The 20,174-nt window shown below is 29.5% G+C and overlaps 1 protein-coding gene, 1 non-coding gene and 1 pseudogene across 2 annotated transcripts; 1 reads left to right on the top strand and 2 right to left on the bottom strand.

Moving 5' to 3' along the window:
* Window positions 1–872: 872 nt before the first annotated feature.
* LOC131646594 (uncharacterized) lies at window positions 873–3,520 on the bottom strand (annotated as a pseudogene).
* TRNAR-CCU (transfer RNA arginine (anticodon CCU)) lies at window positions 2,605–2,677 on the top strand. The gene has a single exon. It is a non-coding gene; the product is annotated as a tRNA-Arg (tRNA).
* A 273-nt stretch (window positions 3,521–3,793) lies between the features above and the next one.
* On the bottom strand, window positions 3,794–4,501 carry LOC131649771 (F-box/kelch-repeat protein At3g23880-like). The gene has a single exon (XM_058919528.1). The coding sequence runs from the start codon at window positions 4,499–4,501 to the stop codon at window positions 3,794–3,796; it is 708 nt and encodes a 235-aa protein (XP_058775511.1).
* Window positions 4,502–20,174: the final 15,673 nt, after the last annotated feature.

Consider the following 20,174-nt stretch of genomic DNA (forward strand, 5'->3'; position numbering starts at 1 on the left):
ACCAACCTAAACACAAGGAAATAGTAGTGCTTTGCCATTATAAGATAATCCTTTTTCAAATACTATTTAATGCTCTACCTAACCTAAGATGATTCTCATTTCAACGCTGAGAAAAATAGCAATCTTTATTTCAAACAAAAGTCATGATCATAAGCATAACAATTACTGTCAGCATTCCCTAATTCAGAAGCACATGAACTTGTGACAGAAAGCAGTGCTTAAACAAACTATTGATAGCAACAAATAGTAGCAGGTAGCTTAAACAAACTATACCTCTAAGGAACAATCAAGTTGCACTGCATAGAATCACAATCAAATGTGGTTGTTGCAGCCTCATTCGCAATCCTATAGGCATCCAAATCTTGATGCCACGGTCGAGATCACCGCTTGAGACATGTTTTTAATACCTTGATCCTTCTCACTAAGCCGGAATCATGGTATTTTTATTAGGCTAATGGTTTGGTTTCATTGATTTTTGAAAATTAAAAATCAGTATCTGCCTTCCAAGATTTCACTTTAACCAATCTATGTAATGACTAATTTTTGTTGTGTTGGTAATAAAAGTGTTTTGGACTATGATGTGCTTAACTTGGAAGTTCCAACACTTTCTGTTGTTGGATCACTTATAAATGCTGGAATTAAGGTCCTAATCTAAAGGTAGCTAGAAGCCAAAAGCTTAAACTTTTTCTTCTAATTATGATTTACTCTGTTGCTTAAACTTAAGGAGGGTCATGCATAACTACAGTTCATAAAGAGATTGGAGATTTTTCCTAGTCACAACAACAACAGTATAGGTATATCATCCAATTGATTGATCTCAGAAAGTTTAGGCTAGACAGATACAACACAATTGTTGTTGCTTTAAAGCCTAATCTAAATGCATTACATCCAGGAAAATTATGGTTGCCATATTACAGTGGAAGCTTGGAGCAAGGAAAATGTGCATTGCTCTTTTTTATCAACTAAAAAGTAAATGCTACAAAACTTGGGATTTTCGAAAAATAGATTTTGACTAAGATATGGTCTCTAAAATTTTATATGAAAAAACTATACATGCAATTTTTTTTGGTTAGTTTTGGTCAATTAGCCCGAGAAAACCTATTGACTATCACATTCACCTCCAACGTCATCATCATTGTCCCCATCAGAACTACAAGTGTTGTCCATGATATTGACCTGCGATTGTTAAAACTTGTTGATAGCATCTCTAGCTTCAGACATCAATGCAACTTTTGCAGCTTTAACAATATCCTTTTTCTGAATGTTGTTTCCTTCTCCGACTAGGGAAATTTTTGTCCGTTTAGATGCTGCTCTTCTCTTAAGTTCCCTAAACCTTAACTGATTGACGAATTTTTCATGCTGCGCCTTGTTCTTTACTTTCTTTAGCACAGGTGGACTAGCAAGATCTTGAACACATGATGAGCCACTAAATCTAGAAAGACACTTCTTGTGACGTGAAAATGATGACGATGATGATGATCAATCAGTGAAATTTTGTAAAAACCCTTGATTTTCCTTTTGCTGCATTGGTGTACAAAGTGCTTGACTGTGCTGAAAATCATTCGTAGAAAAATCAATGTTGGGTTCTAGAGCAGAAAATATGTCTCCTTTATGCACTTGATCCACTTTAAGATGGCGCTGTAACAGATTCTCAATAGACTTCTGGGTAACAATGCTTTTTGGTTCGAGAATATTTGATTTAGCAACCTTCTTTTCAGTAGGTTTGAGAAGTTTACTTGCAGATATTGAGAATTGATGAAGAGGTGAAGAGTTAATTGTCTTTGTCCTTGATCTAGGCGGACATTGAGGTGGTGTTTGGAAGTCATGGTGAACCATGTCGAAACAATCTTGTTTAGACTTCCCAGGTACCTGCAACAGATTTTGTACAACAATTTCAGTTACCAAAATTATTCAGCAGGCGTACTTATCGGGCAATCAATTAACCATGAACAAATAATAATTTTACATTTTTCTTTGTAATGGTTTCAAATAACAATCATGAACCAGATATCGCAGAGGCATGGGTAAAAGCTATTAAACTAAGATGTGTGAATGGTTACATGCAAGCTTGATGCCTGAATAATACAAATGCTCACCGCGATCACTTGCTCATGGAATTTCTAATATCACATCATAAATAAACAGTTCTAAAGAAGATATTAGAGAGATGTGAAAGATTTAGCAAATATACAGCAAAAAAAACTATTTCCAACAACGCCATACTAAAAATAGTTTACATCCCAAAATTATGGCAGCCAATACTTCAAGCCAATAGCCATACATGTTTGGCCAAGAAAATTACAGTCCTTATCTGCACCATCCTCATACTGGAACTTCTACCGGATTACACATTACATGGTGACCATCATCTATAAAATACATGGATTATGCAATGCAATCAGATGCATACGGCTGTAAGCCCTGCTCCAATGCCTTGTTTAACATTGTGGGAAGCATTGCAACAGTTGTGTAGTTTTCAAGTGACATTTCAAGCAATGCATTCGTTTTAACATCAAAACCAAGGCATAATATAATGTAGTGATAAACCAAAGTCATCATATTTACGCTTTATTTAGCTTAAGCTGATATTCTAGACAGTAAGCAGCGCCTGTAGCTCAGTGGATAGAGCGTCTGTTTCCTAAGCAGAAAGTCGTAGGTTCGACCCCTACCTGGCGCGATTCAACTTTTTTTTCTCCACTCATTTTGACACTTGCTCTCTCGGCTTGTTTGGGTAAATGGTGAATCATCCAGAAATTTCAAATCTCACAATTGGAGACTAATCCGCCCAGAATTTAGGCATCATCCGGGGTTTTACTCTCCTAACAAGACCTTTCTAAACACACCAACTAGTTTGAACCTAGGAAACATCATTCAGCTAGCATAATTCATTTGGACACATAAACAATCAACAAACAAGCCATACCCCACCAGAGGCCGACTACATGGATCATCTTTCGTCATAATGTTCTATCCAGAACCTCAATTGGACACATAATTCTATAAAATATTCATACATGGATTGTTAATTTTGCTGTTACTTAAGATCAATTATTCTGCTAAAAGTGCAATCTTTACATAGAGATAAAGAGAGGAAGCATACCAATCTAGAAACATTCTTCCAAAAACTGGGACTAGGTTTTGCAGTAAAGTAAGCTGTTTGCAGAGCCAACTCTTGTTCCTTAGTCCACCCTTCAGTGACTGTGTGCATTGTCATACATGAATAAAACAAGACAGTGATCTAAAGATAAGAGCACTAACTAATAGCATTGTCATGCAATTCGAATGATGTTTCTTCATAAAAACAAATGGCTGCCATAAAAATTACATCTAAACTAGACATTTTTGCTAGCATCAGCATGTATAAAAACAAATGTGACTGTGTGCATACCTTGCTAGTCACCACTAAAGGCATATGTAAATAATACAACAAGCTAACTAAATCATATACATGAAAATTTCTAGGCTGTTGAGATCAACTTGTGAGATCAAACAGTACCATTAAAATATATTTTGTGAAAAAGTATAAAGTTCATGAATACGAAAAATACAAGACCTTGTCAAATATCAAAGTTCACGAATAAGAAAAAAAATCTAGGTTGCACCTGAATAATAAAATTATATCAACCATATTCATATAGATTCAATTAACCATTAGTAAACAATGATCCATAAAGTAGTAGAAAATGAATAACATAAATTAAATAAAAGTAGTAGAAAATGAATAACATAAATTAAATAAATCTACAGGTGCTCTTATGCTCAAGTGCCATAGCACCATATCCAAATCCTAGAACTAAGAACAGGGTGATATCAAACTGTCAATGCAGACTACTAGGCCACCATACTTTGAGACATCTAGGACACCAGACCTTGAATCACAAAAACTCTTTGGAAATGTAACGAACTTAAAAGTAGCAATCCTTGGATGATATACAATCAACTGCGGACGAAAAAAAGGCATTTTAATTTGAAGCAACACTTGGCCATCCTCAAAAACATATATCACCTTCTCCAAGAAAAATGACAAACTAGGATCTTGTTTGTATGAAATAGTGAACAATTTGGTCCAAGACTCTTTTTTTCCATATTCCTTCATAAGCCAAACATCATGATCATGACCAGAAATGATGCACAAGCAATCCCTGAAGACGTCCAAAGTCAAGGCCAAGAAGGAATTGGTGTTGACCTCTGCATAATCCGGCGGCAGCAAAAGTTTCTGATAAGATTCATTGCCCAAATCAAGAGATACAATAAAGTGTGGACTTGAGCGATGTCGAGAAGAAGCCAACCAATTGATTGTGCCACTCACATATTTTCCGGATTTCTTCGGATGGGGGACAGTACCAAAAGGGAACTCGTCAATGTTTTTCCAAATGTTGGTACCCAGAGTATTGAGCTTGACTTGAGTTTTCGGAGCCCCGCAACAACCTTTCCATAAAACAACAACCACTTTATAATAATGATCAGCAGCAACAGAGTGATAGCCAAAGCCATATGACATCATGTTAAGATAAGGTGGAATTGGTAAAAGGGGCAATTCTTTTATTTTTTGTTTTTGAATGGAAGGGTTCCATAATAGAATGAATTCCTTATATGCAAGACAGAGGATGCCATTGCAAGAGCCAACAATTTACTTTTCCCAACTAGGATTGTTACGATTTTTTGCAGGACAAAAGAGGCGTTTGGTGGATAAAGTGGTGTCGAAAAAGAAGTTAGGTGGATAAATAGTGAGAATGCATGGATCATTGAAGCCTAAAGAGTAGACGGAGTGCCTGGTTGAATGGATAAGTTGTTTTTTGGCGAAGTTGGGATCATGAGATATTAGAGAATTCCATGATTTGGAGACACATCGGAGTTGGAGAACAAGTTTGACGGGTAGCCTAGAGAGTATTTCTGTTATGATATCAAAAGGAAGAGTCGGAAGTGAATCATTAGGGTTTGTTGATGATGAAGTATCTGACCTCGTGGTGGCTTTTCTTGACCGCTTAAATTGTTTTTGAATAGATTTCCAGAACTTGCACACGCATCGACCGAGATTGGGAATGTTAGGGTTTTTCGATATCATCACCATATCTAAGCGCGTATGGTGTCAAGGGAAAGCAACAATATTTATATAACAACAGAGTACGAGGATGGAAACGTAATATCATCCTGCAAATTACAAACGTTGTCACAAACGTTGTCGATTCATTTATGAATAGGTTTTTTTACTCTGATTTAATATATAAGTAATATTTTTAACGTTAATAAATTAGCTAATTGATTTATTAATTGAGTATTAAATTTATTAATTTATATTATTTTTACAAATATTTAAGTTTATAATATATTATAATAATATATAGTAAGATTCTCTTAAAGTTTATATTATTTTAAATATGAAAAGTTAATTTAATTATTGTTCCGGGTTCGGGATTCCAAGGCCGCGTTCTGAGAATAGGCATGATTAGAGAACACATGGCACAGTTCATCGGAGTATTATCCATGGTCTGGGACGGTTACCCTAGCCGGCATGTGTGCATGATCGAGTACCAGCATAAGACGCGTACTAATAGCATATGAAGGGTCATCCTACAACTCGGACGTAACATCCGGCTGTTATGCACAACTCGACCGTAACTAATGATTGATTATGTCATTTATGAACCTGTTTACGGTGATTTCCAGTAAACAACCGCTAGTCTTCCAATTTATTAAATGTGCTTTGGTTATTTGCAGGATCGACTAGATTGATCCTAGGACATGTGCCAAAGTATGTCTTTTATGATAGTTGAAGTTCATATTTCTAGGTTTTAAAAAGATATCCTAATATATGACTTGATGTAAAAACAATTTAAAATACAATGCAACGAAAGAAATTGCAGGAAATAATTAGAGAAGATTTGACTGTTGTTAGCTGGAGATTTCGATTATTTGAGACGAAATGATTTAAAGACCTTACAATGGAAAATGGCTTTGTAAAAGCTATTTATACACTTAGTCTTCGAAAGAAAATAGTATCTATGTCGAAGTATGGACTTAGCAGAATTCTTGGAATATTTACAAGTACACTTCGACAGAAGCGTTTACTAAATTTGAAGCTTCGAGCGGGAAAGATTTGAAATTCAAATGAATATGCCTCGACAGGCGAACGCGTGGAAGCATCTGAAGAACACAACGTTTGAAACAGCGAACATGGCATTCATCCGTATAGAGACCGTTAGGGTCGAATTAGTATAAATAGAAGTCTTAGTTTCTAGATTTGGTGTGTTCGAATTAATATACAAAAATTTACAAAATTACTCAAAGTACCAGCGTTAGAGAAACGAGTCTTTGCTGAACAAATGTATGTGAAAGAACACCTTGTTTATTTGAAGTCAATTTATTGCCTTTACATAAACAGAAGTTATTTTACTTTATTTTATCTTACTTTAATTTCCAGTCGAATTTACATTTCGTTTCGTCATTTTTATTTTCAAAGTCCTTTACTGCTGTAGGACATTTATAGATTCTGTCAAGTCTTTATATTTCTTTATTTTATGGTTTATAGTCAAATCCTAATCATTATAAAATCATTTGTGATCATACAAAAACTTAATCATTTAAGAGAAAGGTCAAAACAATGAGTCAGATCATAAAATCCCTAGCATTCGAGACACATATTCTAGGATCAGTCTAGTCGATCCTGCGAGTTACCAAAGATATATTGTTTGGAGGATTAGCGGTTTTTTGTCAGAAACCACTGGTAAACAACTGTAAACGTAAATGATTCGACTGGAAAGGTAAAAAAATGTAAATGACTTGTGTCTACAAAGTAAAGGATAAATATTTAAAATAATGGTGTTACACGTACATTTCTCAACGAAACTCTTTCTCTTACGCTTGATACTTGAGTGATTTTGTGAGTAATTTCTACAAAATGAACACCCCTGGATCCTACCACTAAGACCCTTATTTATACTAATTCGACCATAACGGTCTTACTCTAATGAGACGCCATGTTGCTTGCCTGCATGCGCTTCGAATCCCTGGAGTTCCACGTGTCTTTCTTGATTCAAAACGAAATACTTTGAATTCAGTGAAAAAATTGAAATAAATAATAACCATGAAAAAATTGAAATAAATAATAATCAAATTTCAAACGTTTGATAGTAATATTTGTACTTGTTTTCTTATCTGAATCTAACTGTTTGTGTCCCGTATATTCAAGTCACATTTTCAACATTAAAGATAGTCCCGTATATTCAAGTCAGATTTTCAACATTAAAGATAGCGCATAGGTAATTCATCATGTAGCCCATTAAAAGACTTTAATTATTTTATAATTTATTTATTGATTAAATTCAATTGAATTACTTTAACCATTAAAGAAATTGAAAATGTTTTAGTTCTTAAAATATACATGAGGTCAATAATAGTGTATATTGGTTCCTTATGTTTTTTTTTTTTGACAGAGGTTCCTTATGTTGAATACATTAACATCTGACGAATTGTATTAGAACGACAATCATTACATAAATGTATTACTAAATTATATTATTAAGTATAGTCTTGGACAGATTGGTTGTATTCCCTTTTAGATTTATGTTTTTTAATTCTAATGTTTTTTTTAACCCTTATCATATAAAGATACAACTTGTTTGGAACTAAATACTTTAGATAAGAACTACAACTTGATTGTATATCAATAAGTAAATTATGCTTGTATAAAAAAAACTTAAATAATAATAATATAGCATAATATAAACAAAACATAATTATATACCTATAACAATTTTGACAACAATATCGATTTTTTTGTCTTCTATCGTAATGAAAATGATAAAGATAACAACATATTATATATATATATATATATATATATATATATATATATATATATATATATATATATATATATATATATATATATATATATATATATATATATATATATATATATATATATATATATATATATATATATATATGATTTTAACTTTAAAATAAAAACTCAAAAGTTAGAAAATATATATTTTCATCAACAAAATAAAAATTTAAAAATTTAAAAATGCACATGCAAATGAGATAAACTTCAAAATGAAAGTAAAAAAAATAGAGATAGCCGTAGTGTTGTTGCAATGGAAGGGACCAAAATATTATTCATTTGTTTTTGAAAGAGTGATTTAATTATTAAAAAAGTTGTTTTAAAATTTAAAAAATTCAATATTTTTATATAATTGTATCATTTTAAAGTTAATATCTTACCAATGATGAATAAATGAATACTTAATTGAAGTAATTTTATGATTTTTAAGTTTAATATTCTTTTTGGTCTCGTATGTTAATTTTGAAGTTTATGTTGATCCCTTAATTTTAAAAAAAAAATTATATTAATCCTTTAACTCTTCAAAACATATCATATTAATATTTTTTTAATTAACATAAAAAAATTCAAAAATCAATCGCCTAATTCGTCGGTTATTAAACAAGAAAGACTAACATGTTACGTTTATGTTTTGAAGAATTCAAAAAATAATATGCAACTTCTTTTTAAGTTAAAGTCCAAAATAAACTTTAATATTAACATACAAGACTAAAAACAATATTAAATCTAATTATTATTTTTGAAATACTCAAATAAATTGTTTATGAAAAGATTCTACTATTAGTATTAACTTATTAATTAAAATGGATCTAATTAATTTATGTGTATTATTTTTATTTATAAACTACCACATTTGTCTTTAAAAATAATACTGTTTGAATACATTACAAAAATTAAAAATTTATGTGTATTAAATTTGTTGATAGTTAATCTAAATTTTATAAATTTATTTTTAAGAAGAAAATTAATAATATTTTATAAATTTTTGTGTTACGAATTATAGAAAAAGAAAATAACATGATTATAAATATTAATTTTCAAACTAGGTTATCTATTTGAGTATGGGATGTGATAGTTTAGGTAGTACTCCCTCGAGTCTCAAATATAAACAATAAAAAAAAATGGTCTTAAATATAAACAGACAAAATCTATAATTATTATAGTCAATATCACTATTTCAAATATACCCCTATATTTTTTTTATATTTTAATGTTTACAACAATTTCCAAAGCAAAAAATAGGGGTAAAATTAGAAAGAGTGTAAGAATTAAATGCATTGAGACATTCCCCTTAAAAGGTGAGTTTCTTTGCAAATTTGTTTATATTTGAGACCGGAGGAAGTAGAACATATGGTCTGTAATTTTGTGGGGCCATGACATTTCATCGTATATTATAAAAGTATTGGCCTAGAATCATTTATATTTCTCGGTTAACATAGTATTTCTATCATATGAATTTGTATTTTTTTTTTTAAATGCAATGGGGTGGTCGTGGCCTTCCTCGGCCCCTACGTGGCTCCGTCAGTGGGTATCAATAACATTTCAATGATCATTCTGAAAGACAATACCGTTCCTAAGCATCCAAATACCCTAACAAGTAGCCAACTAAATGCAACCTTCCCTACCGGATTTTACCTTGTTGAATTTACAAAAAAGACTCCATCTCAAAAAGCTATTCATTAAGCACTCCGACTCATAATCCACAAAATCAACCCAACAAGCCACCTCCTTCCATATAAGATCGGAGACACCATAAAAAAGCATAACATGATTCACCGTTTCCCTCCTCGAACCACAAAGAATACAATCAAGATTAGAGGGAGAGAAAGACATACCTCTAAAATGAGCAAATCTCTTGTCGAAATTCTATTAAGAAAGCATCTCCAACCAAAAGCCTTAACCTTAAGAGGTACCTCATCTTCCAAACTAATAATAACACTTTATTAAATTTATTCTACGGACCAAAGGAAACATAATAACAATTTGAAAGTGCATAACAACTCCCAACAGAAAAAACGCCACCACTTATTGCCGACCAAGAGACCATATCACGAGTCGAATTTACCAAATATATGGGCTGCACAAGGAGCCTAAGGCGCTGTACAATAGAAGCAGCCCTGAATGTGCGCCCGACCGAAATATCGAAATCCCCCACTCCCACAAACCATTCACCCGACCACCCATTCCCGCCACCGCCACGGACTTAAATTTCGATAACTCATACAGCTCCGAAAATAAATCTTGTAAACAACTATATTCCAACCAAATACAATTATGTTTTTTTTCCTTGAAATATAAAAGTTATATTTGATCTAAAATAATTTGAATCAAGCTGGTTGGATTTATTTGAACCATTTAAGAAAACAATATTGAGAGAATTAAGTGTGACATTTAATGATCTAGAGTATATGTTTAGATTAACAATATTAAATTGATGTAGTTAATTTAAATTTTTGATAAAATATTTTAATTTTTGTTAATTCAAATGTCTCTTATATTTAACATCAGAATAATTAATTGATAAAATAAATTTTTGATTAAGTCTATGATTAAGTCTAAAAGAATCTAATTCTCCTTATTATAAAGATTAAACCAAACATCAAAACTCACAACATTTTTAGAGTGTAGTTCAACTACCTTAAACCATACGAGTCATATCAAAAATAAATTTTAACTTATTGACCAACATAATTGAAATATTAATAAAAATTTATTCAAAGTTTAACCAATTGAACCTGCTTGAAGAATCAATCTATATAGCTGTGCGCAAGAAAAACCCGGTCTATGGGCCATGATTCTATGCGATCAACAAACCATACGTTCGGGCACTCAGTCCGATATAGGTCATACGATTGAAATCAAATGGTATAAATTTAATACCAAATAAATATATAAAAGTTATTTTGACAGATCAATGTAACTTTACTGCAGTTACTAGTTGATTATACAAAACCATTTCCCTGATTTTTACCCAAAAAAAGTTTAACCAATTCAATTGGTTTGATTTTTAAAACATAAACAAAACTAAAAATTGACAACTATAAGAAAAAACTCCATAAAAAAGAATCAATATACTAAATTCCATCTCAACTAGTAAATATTATTCTTAAGTTCTTGAATCATCTACTAAGCATCTTTTGGAATCCTAGTACCAACATTGTATCTTCCAAACTCCAAAATTCCAGGCTCTAATTTCAAGGCTCTAATAAAGGCCTTCAAAATGAACACCACCACCAAAAGTGAATAGTGCATTCTCACAAAAATGCCTCATTCTCATAATCAATTAGTTGAACAACTTGAGAAATCCATTTGCTCAATGCTTTTCCTTAAAGAATTTTTTATCAGAAGGTGGAATTGGTTCTGTCTACAAAGGAGAGATTCTTGGACAGAAGATTGCTCATAAACACTTGTGACAGTATCTGAGAGAACTTATTAAAACATAAGTTGTTTTCAGCTTATTTTCATAAAATGTTCAGAATAACAAATAAAAACAAATTATCGCACATAACATTGTCAAAATCGAATGACAAAATATCAAAACAATATGCAAAATGAACAAGGAAAACAAAATATTTTCACTCCTGCCATGTCATTATACAAATTGTTCAAATGCCTAAAAAATCACACTGTCCTAGGAGTATCAAGGTTGTTTACAATAAGTGCGGCACAAAAATAGACTGAATATATTCATTAAGCGGATGTTTCTCTGTAATAGAATAACATGTACGCCTCCTGCTTCATAACAAAATCCTGTGAAACTCGTTCAACCTGAAGAATAAAAAAAAAACAAAATCAGTCTATAACAAACTAATAAAAATTGTTGATGATTGGTTTAAAAAATGTAAAGTGAAATTTTGTAATTACCAAGTCGTCATTCATCATGTACCATTGATTATCAGAACAAATGAATGCAATGTAATGGCCCTTAGATAATTCAGGGCCTATATGCACGATAATGGCATAAAGCTTGTAAAGCTCTTTAAAAACAGGCATAATGAAGTCGGTCTCAAAATCAACATGGCATGTAATCTTTTCTGCACCGTGACTCCACAAAAATCTATTGAAGTGAGCAATAACAACACCGGGAGTTTTCTGAAGTATCTTTGATTTCTCAGAGTTTGTAAATTTGTGGCAAAATATACATTCCCTGTTAACAGTTTCAGCAGGAAAGGATAAATGGGAAATAATAGTTTCTCTTTGCTGGATGTTTAGGGTGAAATGATTGAAATGATTGAAATATATATATATATATATATATATATATATATATATATATATATATATATATATATATATATATATATATATATATATATATATATGATTGCACACCACATACCAATAAAGTTTTTGAGTGAGGATGAATTGAATTCTTTCCCGCAACTGCAACAAAGCTCTGGAAAAAAAACAAAAGATTCAATAGTGTTAATTAAAAATAAGTCTTAGATTACAAAATTACAAATTTGATTAGCTTTACCTAAACTGGTGATGAAGAAGATGAAGAAGAAAACCGAATCTTACTTTTACTCATAAAGCTCTTCAATTTATGAAACAAAATATTCTTCAACTTTTGAAACAGAAAATTACGATTTCTGGGACCCCTCCTCCCATTGCATAAAGCCTTCTTCAACTTTGCAAGAAAAAGTTTCTGCAATTTTCGAATTCGCTTTGACAGAATCTTTACCTTCTTGTGTATCTTAGCTTTTTTAAGAATCTTTGACAATTTTCTGAGAAGATCATTCTTCAATGTAACAAGTCTTCCCTTAGTGACAATTTTTCCTTTGGCCACTATCTTGCCTTTAGCCCCCTTAGCCGAGACCTTCCCCTTAGCCGAGATCTTCAAAAAAACATAGACAAAATTCAAATACAAAACTGTTCAATCATTACAGAACATACCCCATATATCAAAATTGAATTTTAGACAAGATTCTTCAAATACAAAACTGTTTAATCATTACTGAACACACACCATATATCAAAAGTGAATTTTAGACAAGATTCTTCAAATACAAAACTGTTCAATCATTACAGAACATACACCATATATCAAAATTGAATTTTAGACAAGATTCTTCAAATACAAAACTGTTTAATCATTACTGAACATACTCCATATATCAAAATTGAATTTTAACCAAGATTCTTCAAATACAAAACTGTTTAATCATTACTGAACACACACCATATATCAAAAGTGAATTTTAGACAAGATTCTTCAAATACAAAACTGTTCAATCATTACAGAACATACACCATATATCAAAATTGAATTTTAGACAAGATTCTTCAAATACAAAACTGTTCAATCATTACTGAACATACACCATATATCAAAATTGAATTTTAGACAAGATTCTTCAAATACAAAACTGTTTAATCATTACTGAACATACCCCATATATCAAAATTGAATTTTAGCCAAGATTCTTCAAATACAAAACTGTTTAATCATTACTGAACATACCCCATATATGAAAATTGAATTTTAGCCAAGATTCTTCAAATACAAAACTGTTTAATCATTACTGAACATACCCCATATATGAAAATTGAATTTTAGACAAGATTCTTCAAATACAAAACTGTTTAATCATTACTGAACATACCCCATATATCAAAATTGAATTTTAGACAAGATTCTTCAAATACAGAACTGTTTAATCATTACTGAACATACCCCATATATGAAAATTGAATTTTAGACAAGATTCTTCAAATACAAAACTGTTTAATCATTACTGAACATACCCCATATATCAAAATTGAATTTTAGCCAAGATTCTTCAAATACAAAACTGTTTAATCATTACTGAACATACCCCATATATGAAAATTGAATTTTAGACAAGATTCTTCAAATACAAAACTGTTTAATCATTACTGAACATACTCCATATATCAAAATTGAATTTTAGACAAGATTCTTCAAATACAAAACTGTTTAATCATTACTGAACATACCCCATATATGAAAAATTGAATTTTAGACAAGATTCTTCAAATACAAAACTGTTTAATCATTACTGAACATACTCCATATATGAAAATTGAATTTTAGCCAAGATTCTTCAAATACAAAACTATTTAATCATTACTGAACATACCCCATATATGAAAATTGAATTTTAGATAAGATTCTTCAAATACAAAACTGTTTAATCATTACTGAACATACCCCATATATGAAAATTGAATTTTAGACAAGATTCTTCAAATACAAAACTGTTTAATCATTACTGAACATACCCCATATATGAAAATTGAATTTTAGACAAGATTCTTCAAATACAAAACTGTTTAATCATTACTGAACATACCCCATATATGAAAATTGAATTTTAGACAAGATTCTTCAAATACAAAACTGTTTAATCATTACTGAACATACCCCATATATGAAAATTGAATTTTAGACAAGATTCTTCAAATACAAAACTGTTTAATCATTACTGAACATACCCCATATATGAAAATTGAATTTTAGACAAGATTCTTCAAATACAAAACTGTTTAATCATTACTGAACATACTCCATATATCAAAATTGAATTTTAGCCAAGATTCTTCAAATACAAAACTGTTTAATCATTACTGAACATACCCCATATATGAAAATTGAATTTTAGCCAAGATTCTTCAAATACAAAACTGTTTAATCATTACTGAACATACCCCATATATGAAAATTGAATTTTAGACAAGATTCTTCAAATACAAAACTGTTTAATCATTACTGAACATACCCCATATATGAAATTTGAATTTTAGACAAGATTCTTCAAATACAAAACTGTTTAATCATTACTGAACATACCCCATATATGAAAATTGAATTTTAGACAAGATTCTTCAAATACAAAACTGTTTAATCATTACTGAACATACCCCATATATGAAAATTGAATTTTAGACAAGATTCTTCAAATACAAAACTGTTTAATCATTACTGAACATACCCCATATATGAAAATTGAATTTTAGACAAGATTCTTCAAATACAAAACTGTTTAATCATTACTGAACATACCCCATATATGAAAATTGAATTTTAGACAAGATTCTTCAAATACAAAACTGTTTAATCATTACTGAACATACCCCATATATGAAAATTGAATTTTAGACAAGATTCTTCAAATACAAAACTGTTTAATCATTACTGAACATACCCCATATATGAAAATTGAATTTTAGACAAGATTCTTCAAATACAAAACTGTTTAATCATTACTGAACATACTCCATATATCAAAATTGAATTTTAGCCAAGATTCTTCAAATACAAAACTGTTTAATCATTACTGAACATACCCCATATATGAAAATTGAATTTTAGCCAAGATTCTTCAAATACAAAAGTGTTTAATCATTACTGAACATACCCCATATATCAAAATTGAATTTTAGACAAGATTCTTCAAATACAAAAGTGTTTAATCATTACAGAACATACCCCATATATCAAAATTGAATTTTAGACAAGATTCTTCAAATACAAAACTGTTTAATCATTACTGAACATACCCCATATATGAAAATTGAATTTTGCCAAGATTCTTCAAATACAAAACTGTTTAATCATTACTGAACATACTCCATATATGAAAATTGAATTTTAGCCAAGATTCTTCAAATACAAAACTGTTTAATCATTACTGAACATACCCCATATATGAAAATTGAATTTTAGCCAAGATTCTTCAAATACAAAACTGTTTAATCATTACTGAACATACCCCATATATGAAAATTGAATTTTAGACAAGATTCTTCAAATACAAAACTGTTTAATCATTACTGAACATACCCCATATATGAAAATTGAATTTTAGACAAGATTCTTCAAATACAAAACTGTTTAATCATTACTGAACATACCCCATATATGAAAATTGAATTTTAGCCAAGATTCTTGAAATACAAAACTGTTTAATCATTACTGAACATACCCCATATATGAAAATTGAATTTTAGCCAAGATTCTTCAAATACAAAACTGTTTAATCATTACTGAACATACCCCATATATGAAAATTGAATTTTAGCCAAGATTCTTCAAATACAAAACTGTTTAATCATTACTGAACATACCCCATATATGAAAATTGAATTTTAGACAAGATTCTTCAAATACAAAACTGTTTAATCATTACTGAACATACCCCATATATGAAAATTGAATTTTAGACAAGATTCTTCAAATACAAAACTGTTTAATCATTACTGAACATACCCCATATATGAAAATTGAATTTTAGACAAGATTCTTCAAATACAAAACTGTTTAATCATTACTGAACATACCCCATATATGAAAATTGAATTTTAGACAAGATTCTTCAAATACAAAACTGTTTAATCATTACTGAACATACCCCATATATGAAAATTGAATTTTAGACAAGATTCTTCAAATACAAAACTGTTTAATCATTACTGAACATACCCCATATATGAAAATTGAATTTTAGACAAGATTCTTCAAATACAAAACTGTTTAATCATTACTGAACATACCCCATATATGAAAATTGAATTTTAGACAAGATTCTTCAAATACAAAACTGTTTAATCATTACTGAACATACCCCATATATGAAAATTGAATTTTAGACAAGATTCTTCAAATACAAAACTGTTTAATCATTACTGAACATACTCCATATATCAAAATTGAATTTTAGCCAAGATTCTTCAAATACAAAAGTGTTTAATCATTACTGAACATACCCCATATATCAAAATTGAATTTTAGCCAAGATTCTTCAAATACAAAAGTGTTTAATCATTACAGAACATACCCCATATATCAAAATTGAATTTTAGACAAGATTCTTCAAATACAAAAGTGTTTAATCATTACAGAACATACCCCATATATGAAAATTGAATTTTGCCAAGATTCTTCAAATACAAAACTGTTTAATCATTACTGAACATACTCCATATATGAAAATTGAATTTTGCCAAGATTCTTCAAATACAAAACTGTTTAATCATTACTGAACATACCCCATATATGAAAATTGAATTTTAGCCAAGATTCTTCAAATACAAAACTGTTTAATCATTACTGAACATACCCCATATATGAAAATTGAATTTTAGACAAGATTCTTCAAATACAAAACTGTTTAATCATTACTGAACATACCCCATATATGAAAATTGAATTTTAGACAAGATTCTTCAAATACAAAACTGTTTAATCATTACTGAACATACCCCATATATGAAAATTGAATTTTAGACAAGATTCTTCAAATACAAAACTGTTTAATCATTACTGAACATACCCCATATATGAAAATTGAATTTTAGACAAGATTCTTCAAATACAAAACTGTTTAATCATTACTGAACATACTCCATATATCAAAATTGAATTTTAGCCAAGATTCTTCAAATACAAAAGTGTTTAATCATTACTGAACATACCCCATATATCAAAATTGAATTTTAGCCAAGATTCTTCAAATACAAAAGTGTTTAATCATTACAGAACATACCCCATATATCAAAATTGAATTTTAGACAAGATTCTTCAAATACAAAAGTGTTTAATCATTACAGAACATACCCCATATATGAAAATTGAATTTTGCCAAGATTCTTCAAATACAAAACTGTTTAATCATTACTGAACATACTCCATATATGAAAATTGAATTTTGCCAAGATTCTTCAAATACAAAACTGTTTAATCATTACTGAACATACCCCATATATGAAAATTGAATTTTAGCCAAGATTCTTCAAATACAAAACTGTTTAATCATTACTGAACATACCCCATATATGAAAATTGAATTTTAGACAAGATTCTTCAAATACAAAACTGTTTAATCATTACTGAACATACCCCATATATGAAAATTGAATTTTAGACAAGATTCTTCAAATACAAAACTGTTTAATCATTACTGAACATACCCCATATATGAAAATTGAATTTTAGCCAAGATTCTTGAAATACAAAACTGTTTAATCATTACTGAACATACCCCATATATGAAAATTGAATTTTAGCCAAGATTCTTCAAATACAAAACTGTTTAATCATTACTGAACATACCCCATATATGAAAATTGAATTTTAGCCAAGATTCTTCAAATACAAAACTGTTTAATCATTACTGAACATACCCCATATATGAAAATTGAATTTTAGACAAGATTCTTCAAATACAAAACTGTTTAATCATTACTGAACATACCCCATATATGAAAATTGAATTTTAGACAAGATTCTTCAAATACAAAACTGTTTAATCATTACTGAACATACCCCATATATCAAAATTGAATTTTAGACAAGATTCTTCAAATACAGAACTGTTTAATCATTACTGAACATACCCCATATATGAAAATTGAATTTTAGACAAGATTCTTCAAATACAAAACTGTTTAATCATTACTGAACATACCCCATATATGAAAATTGAATTTTAGACAAGATTCTTCAAATACAAAACTGTTTAATCATTACTGAACATACCCCATATATGAAAATTGAATTTTAGCCAAGATTCTTCAAATACAAAACTGTTTAATCATTACTGAACATACCCCATATATCAAAATTGAATTTTAGACAAGATTCTTCAAATACAAAACTGTTTAATCATTACTGAACATACCCCATATATGAAAAATTGAATTTTAGACAAGATTCTTCAAATACAAAACTGTTTAATCATTACTGAACATACTCCATATATGAAAATTGAATTTTAGCCAAGATTCTTCAAATACAAAACTATTTAATCATTACTGAACATACCCCATATATGAAAATTGAATTTTAGACAAGATTCTTCAAATACAAAACTGTTTAATCATTACTGAACATACCCCATATATGAAAATTGAATTTTAGACAAGATTCTTCAAATACAAAACTGTTTAATCATTACTGAACATACCCCATATATGAAAATTGAATTTTAGACAAGATTCTTCAAATACAAAACTGTTTAATCATTACTGAACATACCCCATATATGAAAATTGAATTTTAGACAAGATTCTTCAAATACAAAACTGTTTAATCATTACTGAACATACCCCATATATGAAAATTGAATTTTAGACAAGATTCTTCAAATACAAAACTGTTTAATCATTACTGAACATACCCCATATATGAAAATTGAATTTTAGACAAGATTCTTCAAATACAAAACTGTTTAATCATTACTGAACATACTCCATATATCAAAATTGAATTTTAGCCAAGATTCTTCAAATACAAAACTGTTTAATCATTACTGAACATACCCCATATATGAAAATTGAATTTTAACCAAGATTCTTCAAATACAAAACTGTTTAATCATTACTGAACATACCCCATATATGAAAATTGAATTTTAGCCAAGATTCTTCAAATACAAAACTGTTTAATCATTACTGAACATACCCCATATATGAAAATTGAATTTTAGACAAGATTCTTCAAATACAAAACTGTTTAATCATTACTGAACATACCCCATATATGAAAATTGAATTTTAGACAAGATTCTTCAAATACAAAACTGTTTAATCATTACTGAACATACCCCATATATGAAAATTGAATTTTAGACAAGATTCTTCAAATACAAAACTGTTTAATCATTACTGAACATACCCCATATATGAAAATTGAATTTTAGACAAGATTCTTCAAATACAAAACTGTTTAATCATTACTGAACATACCCCATATATGAAAATTGAATTTTAGACAAGATTCTTCAAATACAAAACTGTTTAATCATTACTGAACATACCCCATATATGAAAATTGAATTTTAGACAAGATTCTTCAAATACAAAACTGTTTAATCATTACTGAACATACCCCATATATGAAAATTGAATTTTAGACAAGATTCTTCAAATACAAAACTGTTTAATCATTACTGAACATACCCCATATATGAAAATTGAATTTTAGACAAGATTCTTCAAATACAAAACTGTTTAATCATTACTGAACATACCCCATATATGAAAATTGAATTTTAGACAAGATTCTTCAAATACAAAACTGTTTAATCATTACTGAACATACCCCATATATCAAAATTGAATTTTAGACAAGATTCTTCAAATACAAAACTGTTTAATCATTACTGAACATACCCCATATATGAAAAATTGAATTTTAGACAAGATTCTTCAAATACAAAACTGTTTAATCATTACTGAACATACTCCATATATGAAAATTGAATTTTAGCCAAGATTCTTCAAATACAAAACTGTTTAATCATTACTGAACATACCCCATATATGAAAATTGAATTTTAGATAAGATTCTTCAAATACAAAACTG

This window comes from Vicia villosa, linkage group LG2 (assembly GCF_029867415.1).
Source record: "Vicia villosa cultivar HV-30 ecotype Madison, WI linkage group LG2, Vvil1.0, whole genome shotgun sequence".
Lineage (NCBI taxonomy): Eukaryota > Viridiplantae > Streptophyta > Magnoliopsida > Fabales > Fabaceae > Vicia > Vicia villosa.

Bases quoted from the DNA above. Each gene is read 5' to 3' on its own strand.
- LOC131649771 (XM_058919528.1), bottom strand. From the start codon at position 4,501: ATGTCATATGGCTTTGGCTATCACTCTGTTGCTGCTGATCATTATTAT.